The sequence below is a fragment of the Fundulus heteroclitus genome, chromosome 6, assembly GCF_011125445.2.
Source record: "Fundulus heteroclitus isolate FHET01 chromosome 6, MU-UCD_Fhet_4.1, whole genome shotgun sequence".
NCBI lineage: Eukaryota > Metazoa > Chordata > Actinopteri > Cyprinodontiformes > Fundulidae > Fundulus > Fundulus heteroclitus.
Genome location: NC_046366.1, coordinates 3952945 through 3976318, shown reverse-complemented (window position 1 = coordinate 3976318; position 23374 = coordinate 3952945). Strand labels below are relative to the sequence as shown.

General features: G+C 41.5%; 1 protein-coding gene across 4 annotated transcripts in view; it reads left to right on the top strand.

Moving 5' to 3' along the window:
• LOC105919238 (protein wntless homolog) overlaps positions 1–23374 on the top strand; it is a 49935-nt gene that overhangs the window by 581 nt on the left and 25980 nt on the right. For all 4 annotated transcript variants that reach the window (XR_004931185.1, XR_004931186.1, XR_004931187.1 and 1 more), the window contains exons 2-5: positions 8011–8283; positions 22382–22506; positions 22804–22965; positions 23108–23244. Coding sequence is in view for 1 of the 4 variants with exons in the window: in XM_036137883.1 (XP_035993776.1) it covers positions 8011–8283; positions 22382–22506; positions 22804–22965; positions 23108–23244 (697 nt within the window). In the remaining 3 variants the exon portion in view is untranslated. The remainder of the gene's footprint in view (positions 1–8010; positions 8284–22381; positions 22507–22803; positions 22966–23107; positions 23245–23374) is intronic.

The following is a 23374-nucleotide window of genomic DNA, read 5'->3' as shown; positions in this document are numbered from 1 at the left end:
GTTATGAAAGCGTTAATAGTTGAAGTGGCAGATCAGCGAGATTTTTCTCACAGATGATGTCCACATAGTTATTCATTACTTCTGATAATTTTTTTTCGGTCTCCTACCCGCATCTCTCGTTTTTTTCGTTCTTAAAATCCATGGAATCAAAACGATCTCGCTCGGCGGACTTTCCCAGTGACGTCACACCATGAGTCGCAAACCTGGAAGCCGGCCTCCGCTATACTGTCTGAGTACTAAATGGATAAGGTTGTTTTGCTTTCAAGTTTTTTTTTTTTTTTTACAAGATGCCTCGTCGTTGTGTCGCTATGTACTGTTCTCATGAGGATGGAAGATTGCATGAGTGGCCAAAAGACACACTTAGAGCCCGTTTGTGGCTCGTCCTTTTAAAGACTGCCTCGGTCTTTTGCTCTTCACGTCCGCTGTTCTTCCTCTTTAGAGTTTAACGGCAGCTTGCATCCATTATTGTTGTACTACTGCCATCTATTGGATCCTAATATCTATTCCTCAAATTCGCTGATCCCAGTACTTTTTTTAAAACCGAAGAATCTTTTTCCTCTAAATACTATTTAGCTTATAAACCACATTCTCAATTTTAAATTTCTATTCAAACCTAATTCCGTTTTTAATAATCTTTGATTTACATATCTTCTACAATTAATAAAAGCATGTTCTATTGTTTCTACATCATGACACCAACTACAAAAACCAGTATGACGTTTCCCCATTTTACAAAGAGTTCCATTTAAAACAAAACTGTGACCGGTTCTTATTCTGTTTATAATTATTTCCTCCCTCCTGTTTATTCCTCTAATCCTTACTACATCAATTGTATTTTGTATCCTATATAAGTGCCTTCCATTTATTTAATTATCTCACCTACCTTTCCATATCTTCTTGCTTTCTCTCCAAACTATACTTTTGCCTTCAGATTTGGATAACTTTATTGGCATGTCAATATATTCTTTTTTTAATAGCCTCCTTAGCCAACCTATCTGCTCTTTCATTACCCAAAATACCTATGAGCAGGAGTGCAAAATAATATTAAATTTTTATTTTGTTCACTTTTTCTATGATAAACAGACATAACCTCATAATATATTTTGATGATTATTTGTACATCCCTTTTGAATACTCCATGCAGATAATCACTACAAATTATTTTATTTATATTAGTATCCTCCACCCATTGTCAAGCTAATAATATAGCACATATAATTCTACTGCATATATAGAGATAATTAGATGTTCTTTTTGAAATAATCTTTGTCAGGAATCACCACTGCTTTACTAGTTGCTTCACTCTTTGTCTTTTTATTTTCATGTATCTATGTCTACATGTGTTGTCTTTTACTTTCCTGTATCTGTTTACTCACTTGTGTGTAAATGCACCCCAGCAATCGAAGAAAATTGTTATGAGAAATTTTACACACTGCTGCTTTTTGTTTAGATGCTGCTAGCAGAGCTGGAGAAAATAAAAAAACTAAGCAGGTTGATGCAGCATCAGAGCCCCCCATCACTGACAAGTTCATTTGTGAAAACAACAAAAGATGATGCCATCAATCTCTCATTCAGTCGATTTTCAAAAAGACCATGAAATAATTTTATTAGTACTTAATTTTGTTTACATGCATGTTTTAGATTTTATTCTTTCAGCTTGGGTATGTCTTTTAACTGCCAACAGGTGACTTCTAAAAGGTAAAGTCATCTTCATGTCCTGGGGGTGGGAAGTGGGCCCTTATCCAGCTGACTGCACACGAGGGGATCACAGCCCTGGTATCTTTGCCTAAATAGTCCCAACACCGTCTCACAAATTGTCTATAGGCTATATGCCTATGCTGTTGCTTGTATTGGGACCAAGCAACCTGCGATGTCCAAACATTTAGACACACCGCTTCCATGCCAGGATGGTCTGTGTCAGGGATTTCTCCATCCATCTCCTCTGGCTTCTTCCATCTTAGCAACAACCAAGTCGATTTTCTGGCAACAGATGCACTCTCTCACAAAATCCATTATTGGCAGTGAGAACAGGAACACCTAAAAAATAAGATTGATTAATTGTATATTTGTATATGAATTACACACCATAACTGATTTGCTAAATTCACTATTAATGCATTTATGGTAAGTTGGAAATGGATTTACATTTCAGGAAATATTTAGGCCTCAATATTACTCAGTGTATATTTTTGATATATTATTATTTTTGACTTGTTATACTAGTATGTAGGTAGGCTAAATATTATTACATGTACCGATACTGTTTATAAATTGTTGTCAAGTGATTCTTTATGATAAGTAGCACCTCATCATTGGGCCTAACTAGGTCATGGCATAAATTAATTTTTAGTTGTGAATAAATGCTCATTCATTTTAGTGCTAAATTTTGTCCTCATCTTTTCATTTAAGATAAGATAGACTTTATTGATCTCACAGTGGAGAAAGTCACGTCGGCTCAATAAAAGTGACAAAAAGACAGATTATCTTGGCGTTTAAAATAACACAAAACAGCGCAAGACAACCTCGTTTATTTATTTTTATTTTATAATAATGTAAACAGCTGCCGATTAAACTAATGTTACAACCTTGATATGATTATATGCGTTGTTTTACCGAAAAATCAATTATAAGCGCTGTGAAAACGGCTGCAATGCGCGCTCCCGACAAAGGGGGGTGGGGGTAGATTTTCACAGGGGAATTGAATTTCGCACAACACCGGCATTTTAGCCATTAAATATCGAATGTGCCTAAAAGAAAATGATGTCAACATACGAAAAATATTTGAACTGCGTAGTTAAAAGAAATAACTTGTCCTACCATTCATCTAATCTCCACTCCTTGTCCGACTCGCTGTTGTTCGTCCGCTGCCTTCTCTTCATCTGAAACGTCTGGGTCGAACATGTGAGGTTTCAGACACAAATATTCTTCCTCCGATACATCAGAATGGTCTCCTGGTAGGAATCGCTCGGTTGAAGTCGAAATTTCGCTTTCAGACTTCTCGTTTTGGCTATCGCGTGTAGTGCAGTAATCCGCCATGTTGAGATGAACGCTCCCGTTCTGACGTCACGACTTCCGGGTTGGAGGGCGCTTGAAAAGTGATCAGAATCTTTTACGATTTTCTCTTAAATGTGAATTTAAAAAAAAAAAATCGGTGGTATATTTATTTGTTCATATTTTGCTATATATATATATATATATATACGTAAGGTTAAGTCAAACTGACGGACGCTTCATAACCGGTTTAAGGTCTTCTGGCTCCAGCCTACTCTGCATACCTAGAACCAGAACCAAACATGGAGAAGCAGCATTTAGTTCCTATGCTCCGCTTATCTGGAACAAACTTCCAGAAAACTGTAAAAGTGCGGAAAGCCTGAGTTCTTTTAAATCAAGATTAAAAACACATCTGTTTAAAATTGCCTTTGACTGTTCTAGTTAAACAGTTTTACTGTTTTTAATGTTCTTTTTTGTTACTACATTCTATCCCTACTTGCTTTTATTCTATTTTCTATCTACATTTTATTATTTTGCTATATCTTAATCATGTAAAGCACTTTGTATTGCCTTCTTGTCTCTGCGGGCAGGGCCGGATTTAGCTGGACCTGGGCCCTGGGCTAGAGCCAGTTTTGGTGCCCGGGCTCTACAAGGTTTCTATTTTTCTTTTTAAAAATACAATAGATTGATAGTAGGACAAGGACTGACCTTGATTAACCAGGGGAGAGTAAAGCCGTCTCCTCCCTGAGTGCAGCTGCTCGCATGTTTTTGAAGGAGATGGGTCAGGCGTGATTTTAGAACCCCAAGCTTTAACGTCTCCGGTCACAATCATCAGACCACATCGTTCCAGACCAGATCCCTGCGGACAAGCCACTGATCTGTTGTTTTTCCTCTATTCTGAATATAAGCCTCTTTTTAGTGCAGGTTGCCTCTGAAAGTGAACTGTAAAAAGATGGTCACAGGAAGTCAAAGAAGCTCTTAAGGGTTGATTTGAGGCAACAGACTGATATGCACTGCGCCAGTCACATGGAGAGGACATTGATGCCATGACTGAGTGTGTGACTGGCTATATAAACGTCTGTGTGGACAGCACAATCCCCACCAGAACATGAGATGTTTCCCCAAACCCAAACCCTGGATCACCAGAGATCTGACTGAGGGGGAAAAAGAGCCTTCAGGAAGGGAGACGGGGAATTATTGCAGCATATAAGGAAGCAACTTAAAGTGAAGATGAGCAACAGCAAGGAGGTGCACAGTAAGCTACCATCATACACCTGCTTCAACAAACCCACTGTCATATAGACAAGGCAGACAGCACTGTGAAGATCCTGTTCTTTGATTTCTCTGGTGCATTTAGCACAGTTCAGCCTGCTGACTTGCTTTGTCAAAAGCTCTAGAAGACTCAGGTGGAGGCTTCAACCATCGCCTGGATCAGAGACTACCTGACAAACGATCATCTCATTCTGAATGTGGATTAAAAAGAGATGATACAAGAGCCTGGCCAGCCGGATTGATAATGTGTAACACCCTCCATTCTGCACAATATCAATCTGGGACTGCTCCCATCATCAAATCCATTCGGGGAAAAGAGGGACATTCAACAGAACTTTCCAAGCTGATTGGTTGAAGCGACACCTAGGGTTCGCCTACCAAAAGTTTTTTTTTTTTTTTGTGGACAACCACGGTATCGAATGAAAATGCTGGTCAAGGAACTTCTTGCTGCTTTTCTTTCAAAAGGGAAATGGTGGATTCTGAGAAAACAGGTGTGATAGTAGCAGCTACGCGTGCGTCCTCCTGCGCTGCCATGTTTATGTCGGTTCGGCTATGGGCGCGAGAACCTTGCCAGTCACCCTGCTGAAATTAGACATAGACATATGCAACATAGAAAGGTCAGTAAAACTCTTGAACATGCTTCAACCTCCCAGACAACATAAGCTGATGCTTGACAAACAGCTCTCTCTGAGCTCTGGGGTCCGTTCTTCGTACGTCGCTAACTCAGTTAGCTGGATTTGATTGTTGATGATTTGGCATGATCTTGGATCGTTCGGTTCTTCGAAACTCATCCTGGACTTGTTGTCATAGCAACATGTGTGCAAGCTTAAGCCTGCTCGAGAGCAGGCTTATTTCATGTAAACAGGATTTGATCGCAGCTTTATAAGTGGAGGAGATAGGGAAGTCTGTCGTAGCCATGTCCATTTTTACGACAGCAACCTGTTGCGGAAGGTGCAAGAATAATTTGCAGAGTTTTTCGAATTAATCGCGTATTGCGCAATAGACAGGATCCTTTAGCGCAGCGCGACAGTGTAATTGTAGAGAGATTTTTCTTGGTGGCTGTTATAAACAAACAAACATCATTTAACAGTGGCTTTTAAAGAGGAAAAAGTTGTGTTAGAGCCATAAATGGAAAATATTTAAGTTATTTTTATGATGGTTTGCTTTTTATTTTTATCATATTCAGTAAGAAGATTTGTTGTAAAGTTTAGTTTTACTTTGAAAGGCTTGCTTCCTGTCGAGCCGTATATTGTATTATAAACTATAAAACTATGGATGGATTATCTAGACACGGAGCAATACAGTTTTACCGTGTAAACTGTGCATGACTTGGAAAAGGAAGATTTTCATTTTTTATAGATAATTTTTTTGTTAAAATTCCCAGTTTGCACGTGTACTTTACTTCCAGTGTCTAAGGAATGACACCGAAATTTGGATCTCTTGACATAACAAGTGCCTTTTTAAAATAAAGTGTAATAATTAAAGGCTACCATGTTGTAGAATATTCTTGTATTTCAGTTTTACTTGTCCCCATGTTCTTGTGGGTATACTGTATTAAGTGATAGAAACATCTATCATGGACAGTATTTACGCATTAATTTGTCTGCTACTTTTTTCCAGCCCTCTCTCCTGGCTTTAGTAGACTTTGAGGTGTTACCTGTCGTTTTAATTAATTACTCAAATTCAGCATAACCTTCCGTTAAAAGCTCGTGTTCTGCTTGGGAGAAAAACTGCGTGTTCTTTGGCCATGTGTTACGTCCCAGAAAGGGGCCAACATATTTAAGGACACGTAGACAGGAATGAGGGTTAACAAAAATATTTTATTTTCAAAACCTCTCTTAGACTTCTTATTTCCAGCTGCTTTGCTTCTCTGTGGAGGGAGAGGGAAAAAAAGAGAGAGAGAGTTTAAATACCCTCGGTTTCTCTGTGTCCAAAAAAAAGGAGAGAGAAAATAGAAAAAAACATAACTGTCCAAAGTATTAACAGAAAGTTGGACCTGGTAAGCCGATCAAAAGAACAGAATGCTATAGCAGAGGGCCAACCCTATACAGGGCCGTCGAAGCCTCCACTATAAGCAGACTAAAGCAAAACAAACTATTGCAAAGTAGGAACCGAAAACAGGACAACCGGTCCCACCAGGCCAAAATCATCAAAACAGCAAACAAACAAAAAGCTAACAAAAATACCGCATGGCCGCCTGGAGTCGTCAGCTGTCACCATCAGCTGGGTCATACAGCTCCAGAAGACGTCCGAGCACTGCAATCAGGACACATCCTTGGTGGTGGTGACAAGTGGAAGGGCGGGGGCTCCAATATGTTGAGACCCAGCCTATTTATAGGCGGACCAATAGCACCACAACTAATGTAATCCAATTACCAAACAAAATAAAAATTATCTAATGCTAAAATCTCTCAACAAAACCACTCAACTAAAGTCCAATACAAAACAATCTAAAAAAAAAAAAACAAATCAACAAAATTGTGTGCCCAAAGCACATAACACCATGCTGAACAGCCAATAGCAGCGCTGCTGATCATTGTTTCTACTATCAATACATTTCCCCTTTTAAACAAACGCATGAACGCGCAGTTATCTCAGATAACTCAATCCAGCCATACTAATCATAAACAACAGGTGCGTTGGAAGAACCCAATTAGCCGGATCATGATTAGCCGGATGAAATCATCTTGGATGTGTCATTTGATCTTGGATGTTTTAAGCAACGTACGAAGAATGGGGCCCTGGTCTGAGCATCCAGAGAAGCAGCAAAACCACCAGCCTTTGTCGCCACCAGCCATCCACCGTAGTCTTGTACAAAAAGTCCTGGTGAGGACTCCATCGAGCCATTTTTGGTTCGGGTCCTCACGACTGAGACAGGACCAGGACAAGATGGAAAAACTCCAAAGATTCTTTCTGTTTCTCTTGCCGCGGAGGAGGGGACAGGAGGCAGGACAGAGTGGGGCAGCCTCCCCCTGTCTTAAGAAAAGGGAGAAACAGCTGACACACAAGATGAAATGTTGTTTACAGCGAGGTCCAGAAACTATAGAAGTATGTGTGTTGATCGCGTCTAAAAAGGAAAATTTTCTCTTTTTTTTTTTCTGCCAAAGTTCACATTTTTCAGGTTCATTTCCATTTCTCAACTCCTGACTTTGTTTGGTGCCCTACGCGCAGCGCGTGACGCATGTGGGTGGAGCACAGGCATTGATCCTGCTGCTACAAAAACTTACACTATTCGTATTGTCTTAGACATAACTTTTCTGTAAATCTAACATTTACTTTTTGTTTTGCCACTACATTATGTCTCTCTTGTCTTCTGTTTTTTACTCTCCTTGTAATTAAATTTTGCTCAAATGTACATTGGGAATGTGCAGTTGAATGAAAGTAAAGTCTAAGTCTTGTGAATTCCATTAATCTCGATAGATAAATACTTCTAGTAGTGCTGGTGAGTGTGCAGAACCCCCCCCCCCCCCCCCCCCCCCCCCCCCCCCCGCCCCCAAGCCCCGCCTCTTAGTGTGAGCAATGCTGTCTGTTAAGTATTGCCTTTAAAATGGCTAAAAGTTGTTTGGAAAATGTTGCCGCTCATGAGACCCAACCTTTTTTGTTTACTGATTTTATTCAAACTTTTTATGTAGTTTAAAAGGTTTTAGGGTAAAGCACGATCTCACTGTGGGGCACTGAAACACTTTTCTGAAGTATTTTACTGCAACATTTCTCCTAATGTTTCTCCCCAACATATCTGTGTCACAGCTACCGTGCCCGCCAGTGCAGTCCAATACCTGGCAACAAAGTGTGTGGACGGAATCAAGCACCGACAAGAAAGCAAGTGGTTAATGCCTTGGGGTCCACAACAGTGTGAAAAACTCCAAAACTTCGAGGAGGCCATGGCAAAGAGGATCGAAGCTAACAACATTGTGTTTGCGGTGCACATTCCTATGCCCGGCAACGAGATGAGCCCCTGGTTCCAGTTCATATTGGTCATCCTGCAGCTTGACATCATGTTTAAGATGAACAACCAAATCGGTGAGAACCAAAGCAGCTTTGAGTTTTGCTAAAGGAAGCGCTCAGGACATGGTTTTAAAACAGAGTGGGAGGGGCATAAGGTTATAATTAAAATGTTTTAACTTGCATTTAAAACAAAATGTAAACTTAAATTTCCACGTATCTTTTGCATTTCTGAAATTACATTTGAAACCAGATGTTTATACTCACTGTAGAAGGTACACGGCCCTTATTTTTTCTCACTGTCTGAAATTAAATCAGACCAAACTGTTCATGTTCAGGGTTTCCCTAGAAAACTGGCTAATCCTAGTAGGTGCCGCCAGGGTGGCCCACCTTGTTTCTGTAAAAACAAAATGCTAAAGTTGACAAGCAAATTTGAAAATATCACTTTTACTGTCTTTTCACAGTCTTAAAAAAGGCACACTCAGGAAATACACAAAAATAATTAAAATGGACATCAATGGGGTACCGCGCACGTGACGTCACCGTCTCAAGAGCAACGCCCCTTTTGCCGCTTAAGCCGGGCGTACACTGTACGAGTTTTTCAGTCGTGGTACTTATATACATCTCAAACTGTGCGACGGAACCGCGGGGTTTAAAAAGTTCACCACTCACGATCTGTGCGGTGCGACGCTCGGACGAGACCGGACTGCTCACACTGTACGCTCGCTGTGGTGGCAGAGGCAGGTGAGCGACGGTAGGTGACAGGGACCCAGAGCAGGGGTTCGAGCCCAGCTCTGGCGAGGCCCGCAGGAGGCACCGGGCGTCGGGGGAACGGAGGGGAGAGAGAGGAGAGACGAGACGCATCGGCGGCCGCGCGGCACAGCAGGGCGCCCGGCCCGCACCCCCCCCCCCCCCCACCCTTGAGCGGAGGAGTGCCGAAACAGGCGGCCAGCGCGTTGCGCGGACCGGACGGCTTGCCCTCCCCAACACCGGCCGGAGGTCGCTTCAGGGACGCCCGCTTCCCTCCCTCCGCTGGCGGGGACGGAGAGGAGGGGAGGGCGCTCCCTCGTAGCTCTGCTTGAACAGCAGGATGCGCTCACGAAAACCTCACGACAGCCGACTGAATTTCAAACATGTTTGATTTTCACCGATCGTCCGATTCCTGGTCGGGAGGTAGTCGTGAGAAGCCAGTCCCCCCTCCTCCCCCCCTCTGCGATCAAGCTGAAATTCGGCCCGATTCAAAAAATGCTGGCACGACTGAAGAATCGGCCCGAAAAGGGGAAAAACTCGTACAGTGTACGCCCGGCTTTAGGTAGGGCATACAGGAGAGAACGCACGGATTACCCAGCTATTACAAGCGCAACAGAACCAGCGATATGACCGACTTTACAGCCGTTAAACTTTCCCAAGACGATGTCCCAGGCACACGGTTTACTGGTTGCACTGTCGAAGAACACACCAACCTTCAGCTCAAACGATGGCTTGAGGTTCGAGGGTTTAAAAAGACCGAAAAACTGGCCGAGTTGATGAACGGTAAGCTGTTTTTTTTCCTGCGCGGCGATCATGGCAGCGTCGGCCGTTTTTTTTTTTTGTTGTTGTTTGCAATCACCGTCCAGGAATGGGTATATGTTTAATGTTTGTCTCATTTGAAATGTTTTTGAGTAAGCTATCCTGGTAGCAGGCTATCATGTTAGCGCCTGCTACCATGATAGCCTATATGCTGTCATGGTAGCAGGCGCTACTTTATTAACATGTCGGCCACCAAAATACTCTTACCTTGACTTGATGTCGCTGGAAGTGGGTCAGGATGTTCTTCGGTTGTGCCCTTTCCTCCGACAAAATGCTTGCTACATATGTACGTGAATTTGGTAACTTTTTCCGGGTTGAACTGTTGTGTAGGCCGGCCGCACCGGTGTACCAAGCGCACATTTCTCCTTGGCAGTCTTGAAGAAAACATCCTTCATATGCGGCCGATCAGCGTAACTCGAGTCGCTGTTGCACGTTCCATAGCAACAATGTTTAAAAACCATGGTTTTAGATTTGGAAAAAGCAGTCGTTTTAACGAGTAAAACCTAGGCTAACCCGCGTCTCTTTTACAGCGAAACAGCGGCGGGTTTCCGGAGTTTGCCCCACTGCGTACCACGTGATGTGACGTCATCGTGACGTTGTGTTTCTAAAAATAGCTCGCGCGCGGTACCCCATTGTTTGCATTTAAGTGGGATCTTAATTATGTAATCAGACAGCTTAAAACAAGCAATTTAATGCTTGTAACATTTAAAAGTTAAGTAAATTACTAAAGAACAAACAAATCTCTTAAATGCCAAAGAATAAAATCAGGAAACCTCTAGAAGTAGTTCGCTTTTGACCTCTTTAGTCCGTGGGCCAGAATCTGTAGGACGTCTCCTTAAGAACTTTCGTTTGAACTTTCTTGCACTTGGATCAGTTGCTACACATAGCAGTGATCTCAAAACACCAATGTTCCCATGTTTTCGCTTGCACATTAATAAGTTATAGCTGATAAGAAGTATAAATTTTGCACTCTGGTCTAAAAGGTCATGTGATTGGAGTTTTGCTCCTCAGCCAATCAGATCGGCGTATTGTCAGCCGTGCGAGTTCAACCAGTTCATCATGGCTGCACCCGTAAGGTGTTGTATGCATCTGTTTATGGGAACAGATGCATACAAGGGGAAGGAAAAAGGAAGAGAAAAAGAAATAGCCCAGTCCATCCATCCATGGTAAATGGCTTGTACTTGTATAGCGCTTTAACAAGTCTTGACAACCTCCAAAGCGCTTCACACTACAGTTCAGTCATTCACCCATTCACACACACATTCACACCCTGACGGTGGTGAGCTATGTTAGTAGCCACAGCTGCCCTAGGGCAGACTGACAGAGGTGAGGCTGCCATGCACCGGCGCCACTGGGCCCTCTGACCACCGCCAGCAGGCAATGCAGGTGAAGTGTCTTGCCCAAGGACACAACGACAGAGACAGTCAGAGCGGGGGATCAAACTGGCAACCCACCAATTGCAAGACGAACTCCCTAACCTCTGTGCCACGTCGTCCCTATCCATCTATTTTCCGACACGTTTATCCCTGCTGGGATCGTGAGGTGTCTATCTCCAGCTGTCAAAGGGCGAGAGGCGGGGTACAACCTGGACAGGTCGGCAGTCCATCGCAGGGCAGAAATAGTCCAGACTTTTGCCCAATTTACTGTGATATCACCAAGACCTGCTGCGCTAGGATAGCACAGGCAACAGGTGTCGTTGTGCCAAACAACTTATCCCCGCCAGAATTTGTATCCCCTGCGTCAGGGGAGTGTTTGAAATCAATAAAACTTTTAACCTCCAGCTTTGTGAAGTCTAAATATTTTTAAACATCACATTCTAATAAAATGGAATTGATTTTTTTAAACTCCTAATACATTGTTCTATTTTTAAAAGCGACATATCTTGTTTTCTTAATATGGTTAATATCTCTATATGGTTCTTGGTTGAATTAAAATCATATTAGATCTGATCATTTTGGCTGTACCTTGATTCAGTGATCACATGTGAAATCCGCTTTATATGATCTATTCATGCAGGTTTAGCTACCAAAAAAGAGAACCAGCAGACAGCTGTGATGGACTCAGGAAGGTGGATTTTTGGTTTCAGCAGACAGACATGCGACAATCTAATAACATAAAGCTAATATTTTTGTGACACATGTGGAAATGACCACAGAGCCGTTTTCTTTCTCATAACGTGTTATATTGAGTGATCTATTGAGTTTTAAACGACATAGCAATCCTTGATGATCGCACTAACAAGTGTTACATTTTAATTTTTTTCACACTAACTGAACGATAATGTAACAACACCATTGCTATATTTCATTAAGAAAAGTAAAACATCTTCATTTTCACTCCTAATAGGTTGGAAATGAGGCAGAGTTGACTGGATTCATTCTTCCAGCTGAATGCACTCCCGACACAGGGAATACAAATTCTGGCGGGGATAAGTCGTTTGGCACGACACCTGTCGCCTGTGCTATCCTAGCGCAGCAGGTCTTGGTGATATCACAGTAAATTGGGCCAAAGTCTGGGCTATTTCTGCCCTGCTATGAACTGGCGACCTGTCCAGTTTATACCCCACCTCTAGCCCATTGACAGCTGGAGATCGGCACCGGTACTCCTCACGATCCCAGCAGGGATAAGCGTGTTAGAAAATGAATGATGGATGGTCTGGGCCAAAGCCATGGAGAGAAAGAGTTGCGACACTCTTTGATGTCACCGCCAGGGCAGTCACGTGGTTCGTGTAAACCGCTATAGTTCCAAAACATACGCTGGCTGTCATGTTTTTCTATGGGACAGACAGCAGCGATTGCGTTATTTAACGGTAAATATATATATAAACATACACCCTACTACTTTTTCAGCTGTTATTGCATGATAACCTATTTGTTAATGTCAGTTTTCCATTTTGAGAGGCAGGGTGACAACTAAAAGCTGTATATTACTTAGATACGTTTTACATTTTTGGAGGGAAAAGCTTATGTTCATGTTCGTATGGACAGGAGTACAGGCTAGAACGGCTCTAACTTAAGTTTTCTTTTCCATATAATTCATGTGATGACAAATGTCTCATGATTTTCATTTTATCGTGACTGGGCTGTATTGTTGATTACTGTGATTTTGCTTATAAATTCCGATTCAGCCATTAGCTTACCTTCGTGGTAGCGTAAGGTCTGCCGTGGTCCATTCAGCATTCGCCTAGCAGCTAGCTCACTTCTGATAAGTGGTCACCCCCAGACCACAACGTTTTAACTAGCAGGCAATCGGTCGATTGCCTGCTAGTTAAAAAAAATATATATATATATATATATATATATATATATATATATATATATAATTACGCTGTGTACATACAACAAAAGATCAGTATATGCATCATAAATGGCCTATGATACAATATAGACAGTTGACAATTCAAAACAGGTAGCTATTTAATCAACTTACCTCAGAAGTTACTCGACAGTCAGCAATGGAAGTTCCTTGAAGCACAATGTTAGGAAATTGGAGAGAAAATGGCGCTCTACACACCAAGAGGAATCCTACTTAATCTGGAGGGACAGACTATTGTTGTATAACAAGACCCTCCGCAGAGTTAGAGCAGCATATTTTTCATCATTAATTGAAGAGAATAAAAATAATCCTAGATTTCTCTTTAGTACAGTTGCCAAACTTACCCAGAGCCACAGCTCTGTTGATCCATCCATTCCCTTAGCTCTCAGTAGTAATGATTTTATGGGATTCTTCATAAATAAAATTGATGCCATTAAAAATAAAATAATTGGCATCCTCCCAAACATGATTACCTCGTCCTCAGTAAGTGAGGCAGCATTGGAGGAATCTTTAGAATCTGCGCAGTGTTTGAACTGTTTAGAAGCAGTAGAGCTTTCTGAGCTATCTAAAATTTTAGCTTCATCTAAACCTTCTACCTGTATGTTAGACCCAATCCCAACCAAGTTGTTTAAGGACATATTCCCTTTGATCAGTGGCACTATTTTAGACATGATTAATCTATCCTTAGTAAATGGATATGTACCACAGGTTTTGAAAGTAGCTGTTATTAAACCTTTACTTAAGAAACCTTCTCTTGATCAAGATGAGTTAGTAAATTACAGACCTATATCTAATCTTCTTTTCTTATCTAAAATTCTTGAGAAAGTAGTTGCTAATCAACTTTGTGAACATTTACAAAGTAATAACCTACTTGAGGAGTTTCAGTCAGGCTTCAGAGCTCATCATAGCACTGAAACAGCTCTGGTGAAGGTCACTAATGATATTCTCATGGCCTCAGATAATGGACTTGTGTCTATACTTGTCCTGTTAGATCTCAGTGCTGCGTTTGATACAGTTGATCACAATATTCTCCTACAAAGACTTGAACATACTGTAGGGATTAAGGGGAAAGCATTAGGCTGGTTTAAATCTTATCTGTCAGACAGATTCCAATTTGTTCATGTTAATACTAAATCTTCCTCAAACTCTAGGGTCACCTGTGGAGTACCACAGGGTTCAGTCCTTGGACCAATTCTCTTTACTATATATATGCTTCCGATAGGCAAAATTATCAGACAGCATGGGATTAATTTCCACTGTTATGCTGATGATACTCAGCTATATTTATCCATAAATCCTGATGAATCCAATCAATTACTTTGACTGCAGTCATGTCTTGATGACATCAAAAGCTGGATGACTTTAAATTTCCTGCATCTAAATTCTGACAAGACCGAAGTTTTAATCTTTGGGCCAGAGTCCTCAAAAAATAAACTTCTTAACCAATCACTTAATCTGGGTGGCATTAACCTGGCCTCTGGTAATAAAGTAAAAAATCTTGGTGTTATTTTTGACCAAGACATGTCATTTAAATCCCATATTAAACAGGTTTCCAGAGTTTCCTTTTTTCACCTCCGGAATATCGCCAAAATTAGAAACATTCTGTCCAGGAGTGATGCTGAAAAACTGGTCCATGCATTTGTTACTTCAAGGCTGGACTATTGTAATTCTTTACTATCAGGAATTCCACAAAATGCAGTTCAAAGCCTTCAGCTGATCCAAAATGCTGCAGCAAGAGTTCTGATGAAAATCAACAAGAGGGATCATATTTCTCCAATTTTAGCTTCCCTTCATTGGCTTCCTGTTAAATCAAGAATAGAATTTAAAATTCTTCTTCTAACGTATAAAGCCCTTCATAATCAAACTCCATCATATATCAGAGCTCTGATTACCCCGTATGTTCCTAACAGAGCACTTCGCTCTCAGACCGCAGGTCTGCTGGTGGTTCCTAGAGTCTCTAAAAGTAGAATGGGAGGCAGATCCTTTAGCTATCAGGCTCCTCTCCTGTGGAACCAACTCCCAGTTTTGGTCCGTGAGGCAGACACCCTGTCTACTTTTAAGACTAGGCTTAAAACTTTTCTTTTTGACAAAAATTATAACTAGTGACTCATGTTACTCTCAGCTACCTTTATAGTTTTACTGCTATAGGCTTAGGTTACTGGAGTATATCAGGATCTAATTTTCTCACTATATTGAGTTCTACTGTTCTTCAATTATGCATTATGTGTTGTCATTTCTGCTTTAACTTTCTGTTCTCTCTCTTTTCTCTTCATAGTAGGTACACCTGGTTTGGCGTTCTGTTAACTGTGACATCATCCAGAGAAGACGGCTCACCCGCTACTACCATCTAATGTAGAACAGATTACTAGATCAATGTGTGCTTCTGTGCTTTTTTGTTTCTCTTGTTGTGTCTCTGTTCTGTCTTCTGTAACCCCAGTCGGTCGAGGCAGATCACCGTTCATACTGAGCCCGGTTCTGCAGGAGGTTTTTTTTTTCCCGTTAATGGGTGGTTTTTCTTCCCACTGTCGCTTCATGCTTGCTCAGTATGAGGGATTGCAGCAAAGCCATGTACAATGCAGATGACTCTTCCTGTGGCTCTATGGTTCCCCAGGAGTGAATGCTGCTTGTCGGGACTTTGATGCAATCAACTGGTTTCCTTATATAGGACATTTTTGACCAATCTGTATAATCTGACCCAATCTGTATAATATGATTGAACTTGACTTTGTAAAGTGCCTTGAGATGACATGTTTCATGATTTGGCGCTATATAAATAAAATTGAATTGAATTGAATTGAATAATGTCCAACGCCATAGAATGGTTTTTTGGAACTACGTGAGGCTGCATACCCCGAAAGTAGGCGGCAAAAAGCGTACAACGGAGTCCAATGGGAGTGTTGCAACTCTTTCTCTCTATGGCTTTGGTCTGGGCTATTTATTTTTCCTTGCCATAAAGATCTTTGCCAACTGGCACCAGAAAATGCTATTATTGGGCTTTCTTCGTCTGGAAACAAATGCTTACAACCTTTACGGGCGCAGCCATGATGACGTGGTTGAACGCGCTCAGCTGACAATACAGCGATCTGATTGGCATAGCAGCAAAAATCGAATCACGTGACCTCTTGGACCGGAGCGCAACAGTTTAGATTTTTTATCAGCTATAACTTATTAATGTGCAAGTAAAAACGTGGGAACATTGGTGGTTTGAGATCACTATGTATAGCAATTTATCCCGGTGGAAGAAAGTTGCCCCCTGACAGTTCATGCGAAAGTTCTTAAGGAGATGTCCTATAGATTCTGGCCCACGGACTTAATCGCTCCATCATAACTTTTAGTCGTTCTTTTTTTCAGCCTTTGCTTGCGAATGCAAGATAGTCATAGGAATTTGTTTAGTAGATTGGGATTTTTTTTTTATCCTGGGGAAAAAAAGCAAATGGTGATGGATCCCTGGCTGTTTGTTCTGTATAATTCAATTCAATTAAATTTTATTTATATAGCACCAATTCATTAAACATGTCATCTTGAGGCACTTTACAAAGTCAAATCAATCATATTATACAGATTTGTCAAAAATTTCCCATATAAGGGAACCAGTTGATTGCATCAAAGTCCCGACAAGCAGCATTCACTCCTGGAGAAGCGTAGAGCTACAGGGAGAGTCGTCTGCATTGTCCATGGCTTTGCTGCAATCCCTCATACTGAGCATGCATGAAGCAACAGTAGAAAGAAAAACTCCCCATTAACGGGAAGGAAAAACCTCCAGCAGAACCAGGCTCAGAATGAACGGTGATCTGCCTCGACCGACTGGGGTTACAGAAGACAGAGCAGAGACACAACAAGAGAGACAAAAAAGCACAGAAGCACACATTGATCCAATAATCTGTTCTACATTGGATGGTAGTAGCGGGTGATCTGTCTTCCCTGGATGATGTCACAGCTAACAGAACACCAGACCAGGTGTACCTACTATGAAGAAAAAAGAGAGAACAAAAAGTTAAAAGCTGAAATGACAACAGTCAATTTAATGTAATGCAATGCAAATCTGGAGAAGACTGGAAAATAGTAGAAATCAGTAGAGTGAGAAAAATAGGCCCTGATGTCCTCCAGTAGCCTAAGCCTATAGCAGCATAACTATAGAGGTAGCTCAGGGTAACATGAGCCACTCTAACTATAAGCTTTGTCAAAAAGGAAAGTTTTAACATTAGTCTTAAAAGTAGACAGGGTGTTTGCCTCATGGACCAAAACTGGGAGTTGGTTCCACAGGAGAGGAGCCTGATAACTAAAGGATCTGCCTCCCATTCTACTTTTAGAGACTCTAGGAACCACCAGCAGACCTGCAGTCTGAGAGCGAAATGCTCTGTTAGGAACATACGGGGTAATCAGATCTCTGATATATGATGGAGCTTGATTATTAAGGGCTTTATACGTTAGAAGAAGAATTTTAAATTCTATTCTTGATTTAACAGGAAGCCAATGAAGGGAAGCTAAAATTGGAGAAATATGATCCCTCTTGTTGATTTTCATCAGAACTCTTGCTGCAGCATTTTGGATCAGCTGAAGGCTTTGAACTGCATTTTGTGGACTTCCTGATAGTAAAGAATTACAATAGTCCACCCTTGAAGTAACAAATATATGGACTAGTTTTTCAGCATCACCCCTGGACAGAATGTTTCTAATTTTACCGATATGCCGCAGGTGAAAAAAGGAAACTCTGGAAACCTGTTTAATATGGGATTTAAATGACATGTCTTGGTCGAAAATAACACCATGATTTTTTACTTTATTACCCCTTTCTCGGGGCCTTTCTAGTCAGTTTGGGTTGTTTACCTTTGATACCAAGACCTGCTAACATCATACAAACTTGCCCTGCATTGTATTCTCTATTTCCTTGTTTTTCACCTAAACTGTATCAGAGGATAGATACCCTGGTTTGGTGAAAGGATCGAGTAAAAAGACAAAAAGCTGGTTGGTACTCTGGCTCAGAACTTGGAACCCTGAAGGATGAGATTAAAGAGGATGACAGTCAAAATCCGATCCTGATTTTATCCTGGGAAGAGGGTCTAACGGTTTGTTTAAATGGTAAACTATTGCAACATGAAAATCATGGCAATTTAGAAAAGAGTGTGTTTTACTCCAAAAGGTTTACAAAAAATTCCAACAAGTAAAATCAGTGTAATGTTTTTGGTAAAATGTTTGGTAAAAGTGGGTAATTATTGTTGGAGCTTCAGCTTGTCTAAACACTGCATGCAGAGTGTTAGCCTAGTCACAAAGATCGTTGACTTGGAAATGTGTCAGGAGCCTGAGTTGTTTACAGGCTGGCTGGCTGACGGAACAAATTAGTGAGTCAGCCGAGTCCACAGACAAATCTTGTTGCCAGATGCTACAGTCCTATTTAATTCATCTTTTTATCTTTGTGAGTAACTGTGGATGGAATTCTAAACAATAATAACTGAGTTCCCATCTTTACTAAATGAGGAGACGGTGGTGATAAAGTTCCAACACTTTTATTGAGAAACAGAGCAGAGATCACATAGATGGAAAGTAATCGCACCCCACGGTCCCGCTGCAGTCTGCGTCTGCCCTGTCTCTGCCTGTCTCGCTTTTCGGCTCCCCCTAATACGGCACAGTGACCTTGGCTTGAGACATAACAAAGACAGTTTATCCTAGACAATCACCATGCTGCACAGTATCTACGCAGCATTCAGCCTTGCACTCAGCAACAGTGGATCTTATACACAGACATCAGGTCTCCAGGCCTCCTCTGTCCGAGTGGGCCATAGTGACTTCAGAATAATAATTCTTATAACAGTAACACGAGGTGCTGAGTTGCTGGGTACTTTGGGAGACCAGTGCTTTGCCATATTTCCTTCAACGTGACGCTGTCACATGTAGCGCAATCAGTATTTACTTTGTAAAAACTCTTAATTCACACAATGAGTCCAAATGATAAAGATCCAGCACTAGCCGTGCGTGTCAGTTAGACCTTCTCTCCCTGTCTGATAACAGATGAATGAGTTTCAGGTAAATAGTTGATATGTGACCCTGTGTAACATTAGTCGTGTCTCCATCTATGTTTTCTAATGCACATTTTGAAGTATCGCATTTGATACTTTTTCTGTTCTGTCTCTCTTCAAGGTCGGTCGTGTTTTTTCTCTGCTCTCCAGCTCTTCACCCCCCTCCCCCCTCTCCTGCTTCTGCTGCTATGTCTTGTGTTTCTGAGCACTTTCTTCATATCACCCGAACTCTGAAAACCATGGATCTGGTAAGCTGGTCTCACAATGCTATTGATCAAATGTTTTCGACAAGTAGGCAACGAATGGGGGACCCGTCCGGTCCCGATTTGACTCATTTTGTGGGATACACTCTATATTCTTGGATGGAAAAAGGTGTGTCTTTCGACTTGTCATTCCTGAGCGTGGAAAGTTTACATGTTTGGATTCATGATACTTGGATTTCTACTTATTGGATTTGGTGGATTTTTGATGCAAATACAGCGGATGTCGGTAGCCATTTGGCCTTGATCAGTCTACTGGCTGCATATGACGCGATCAGTAAGGCGGTGAATGGACAGACCCGGATGTTGTAGGAGCAGAGCCGAAAAGCTGGATGTCCTGGTATGCAGACTGGCTTCGGTGGTTGAACTCAAGGGGTGATGGGATAAAATCTGGAAGTGAAACGCGGAACAGCCCAACTAATTTGGAATATTCGATTCGCTATTTCTGTCGGGAAAGTCAGTGCAGCTTGTCCTCATAATAAATAAAGTATTTGGACTATGCCTTCCCTATCTAGTCACTCCTGGATTGTTATGGCGGAGAGTGTTCAGAGCTCCACCCTGCTACATCCTCCCCCACTGACATCTGAGGATGCTTTCTGAACTGTTGGCCGGCTGATAACATCAAGGACAATGGCCTCTGGAGAGCGTTCACGGATATATAAACACTTTCACCCAAACAGACACACATGACTGATGCTTATAAAAACAGATGTACTTACACGCGACTAGTCTCAAATGTTTACCTTTCTGCTTATTTGTGTCCCATTATATTTGTGCTTCTCATGCAAGAGTTTTTTTTTTTTTTGTCGTATATCTCACACTGCACCGTGAGAGGATAAGGTGTGATTTATTTGTCTTTTTTTTTCCTTTTTCTTCTCCCCTATTGTGGCATCTATCTTTCCACAGATTCAAGGGCAGCGCCCTGTGCGGGCACTGTGTAAACTGCGGTGTCCTTGGCAGCATGGCCTCAGTAAATCATCTCCCCCCCTGTAATGTTTGTGATGTATGTGATGGCGGTTGTACTGAAACAACAATTTCCCTCTGGGATTATTAAAGTATATCTGATTCTGATTCTGAAGGAATGGATGGAAATGGCAAAATTTGAATTAACTTACTACATTTCGCAAAATTTATTTATTTTTTTTGAAAAAAGAGATGGAAACACATTTGTCAGATCAGTTTGGCCGAAGTAAACGTTTAACTGCATGACTAATCAGCTGTTTTATGTTGCTGGCGTCTTCTCCAATGCTCCCACAACGCTCGAAAACAGGTTTGGAAGCAACAACAGTTATGTATGGACTTATGAAGAGACGCAAGCATTTCTGAGACTCACCTGTTAAGAATGTGCCAAGTTTTTTTCTTTTCTTTTTTCTTTTTCTTAAAGCCTTGCTCCTTTATTGATCTGTGGTCCTTGGTAGTTGGCAACAACTACTTCCTGTGTATTACAGCCAACGTCAACATATGACATCGTTACGCCACAGGTCAACTCAGAGATGAAATGCTTGACATAAAAACATGTTTTTCAAATAATTTCTTTAATTTCTTATTGCAAAAAAAAGGGAAGGGGAAAGAAAATTGATTAATCGGATTTGGGGCGACGGTTAGGGATTTCGTCCGGCAACCAGCAGGTTGCCAGTCCGATCCCCTGCTTTGACTGTCTACGTCGTTGTGTCCTTGGGCAAGACACTTCACCTGCATTGCCTGCTGGCGGTGGTCAGAGGGCCCCGTGGCGCCAGTGCATGGCAGCCTCGCCTCTGTCAGTCTGCCCCAGGGCAGCTGTGGCTACTAACATAGCTCACCACCGTCAGGGTGAGAATGTGTGTGTGCACGCCCGCTGACAGGGGAGGACAAATGGGTGAATTGTCCCGGGCCCAGGACAGAGGGGGGTACAAAACTGACACTCTGACCATTAAAATGCAGGCAGAAGTAATTTTTCAGAAAATATTTGTGTGAAAAATATTTAATATTAGAGTAACTAAATATATAGTTGAAGGTTGGGCACCGTCTGATGACCTCAGCTCCAGGCCAAAAGCCACCCACAGTCACTTTAGGGAGTGGCTGTATGTATAGCATCACGTGATGTATTCAACAAGTAGAACCGCACATTTTCTTTTGCAATTTGAGCAGCAAACATTCCAAAGTGGCGTGTCAGCTTTGGACTTTTATTGAAGAGTCCTTGGCCATCTGTCACCAAGGTCTAATTTTGCTGTGCAGTTCAAACATGCTCAAAGATCCTGACCACCAGCAGGTGATATGAAAATCAATGGATTTTCTTGCTGCACTGAAACATTTAAATAAGCAAGTTCTGTGTTTCTTGATGAATTGTAAAAGCACTTCCTTGATGCATTTGGTCGGTTGTGATATTTCACTTGCCCTGCATTTAAAGTTTGCCTCCCAGTTTATGGCCATCTCTGATAGTTGAGTGACGAAGATGATCAGGCCTTGAAAAACTAGTGGGGGGGCTGGAGATGGGTGTCTGGCAGAACGCCCTGAGTCAATGCTGTGCAGAACCAACTATGCTGCTGTTAGAGCTGCAGGGGTCTTTGTGTACATCTCCAACTAGTTTAGCTGCAGATTCTCAGTGTGAACCCCATCTCCAATGAAGTTGGCACATTTTGTCAAATGTAAGTAAAAATTGTATATAATTTGTAAATCATTTTCAAATTATCTTCAACTGAATGCACTACAAAGACAACATATTTATTGTTCAAACTGATAAATTATGATTATTAGGTTACCTCTGATTTGCTTCTGTGTATTTCATTGTATTAGATAATTGGGGCTTGATAGAAAGGCATGATACATTTCTCAGATGTTAGTGAAAGCTCTTAGGATCTATGAATTTTCCTTCCATTTCAGTTATGTCCAAGTTTGCATAAAAACCAAATTGGTCTGCAGTTTGCTGGTTACAGGAATCCTTTCAAAGGATGTGAATACTTTTTGTAAGGCATTATAAATGAGTCTGGTATAATTGTTAAAAACAGTGTTAATCATTGCCGTGACGATTCTTATTTCCAGAGGAAGGAGCAGTAGTCACCATTGATGTCAGCCTGGCCTACAGAGATGATCTCTTTAGCGAGTGGACGGAGATGGCTCATTCCTTTGAACATAGGAACCTAAATTGCAACTTCACCGCTGCGAAGGTAAAGAAATGTCTGAGGTTTTACAGCAACTTATTTTATTCATTTGTCCCCCTGCAATGATATAGCATGTGGAATGATTGCAGGGTTGGATTTCAGTTATCAGTTGCATACAATTTCTTCTGACTCAGCTCACAGTAACTCCACTGCTGTCGTCGTCAGATGGGAGTGCTGCTAGATTACTAAAGCTTTACTCAGAGTTGCCTCTCCTTGCTTATTTTTTAGAAATATTTTCTGCTTTGGAGCTGATTTTTAGATGGAAGTGTTTCCAACCTGTTGGTAACCTGTTGTGTTTTCTAGGCCATTGAGAATGAGGGCCGGCAATATGATTGTGACCCCCTGCCTTTCATGGAGGTGGGGAGTGTGGCTCATAAATACTATCTCATCAACATCCGCCTGCCGGTCAACGAGCGCAAGAAGATCAACATTGGGATTGGGGAGATCAGAGACATTCGTCTTGTGGTAGGTCTAATGCTTTCATACGCTGTCAATCAGCCATTTCTGGTGCTTTTTAAATGGGTTTTGGCTTTAGATGTTACAGCTGAAAAAGTATAGAACCAAAGGCAAACACTAGATGTTTGTTGCTTTTTGAAATTCTCTCTAGGGCATCCATCAGAACGGAGGCTTCACTAAGGTTTGGTTTGCCATGAAGACGTTTCTCACACCCAGCATCCTCATCATAATGATCTGGTACTGGAGACGGATCACCCTCATGACCAGACCTCCGGTCCTCCTGGAAAAGTAAGGCTCCCATTTCCTCAACTGGACTTTACAAGGGCCTCGGAGAAGTATTTATTTAACTTTTCACCACATTACAATCAAATACTAAAATAGATTTGATTTAAATTAATTGTGAGAGCCACATACTGTG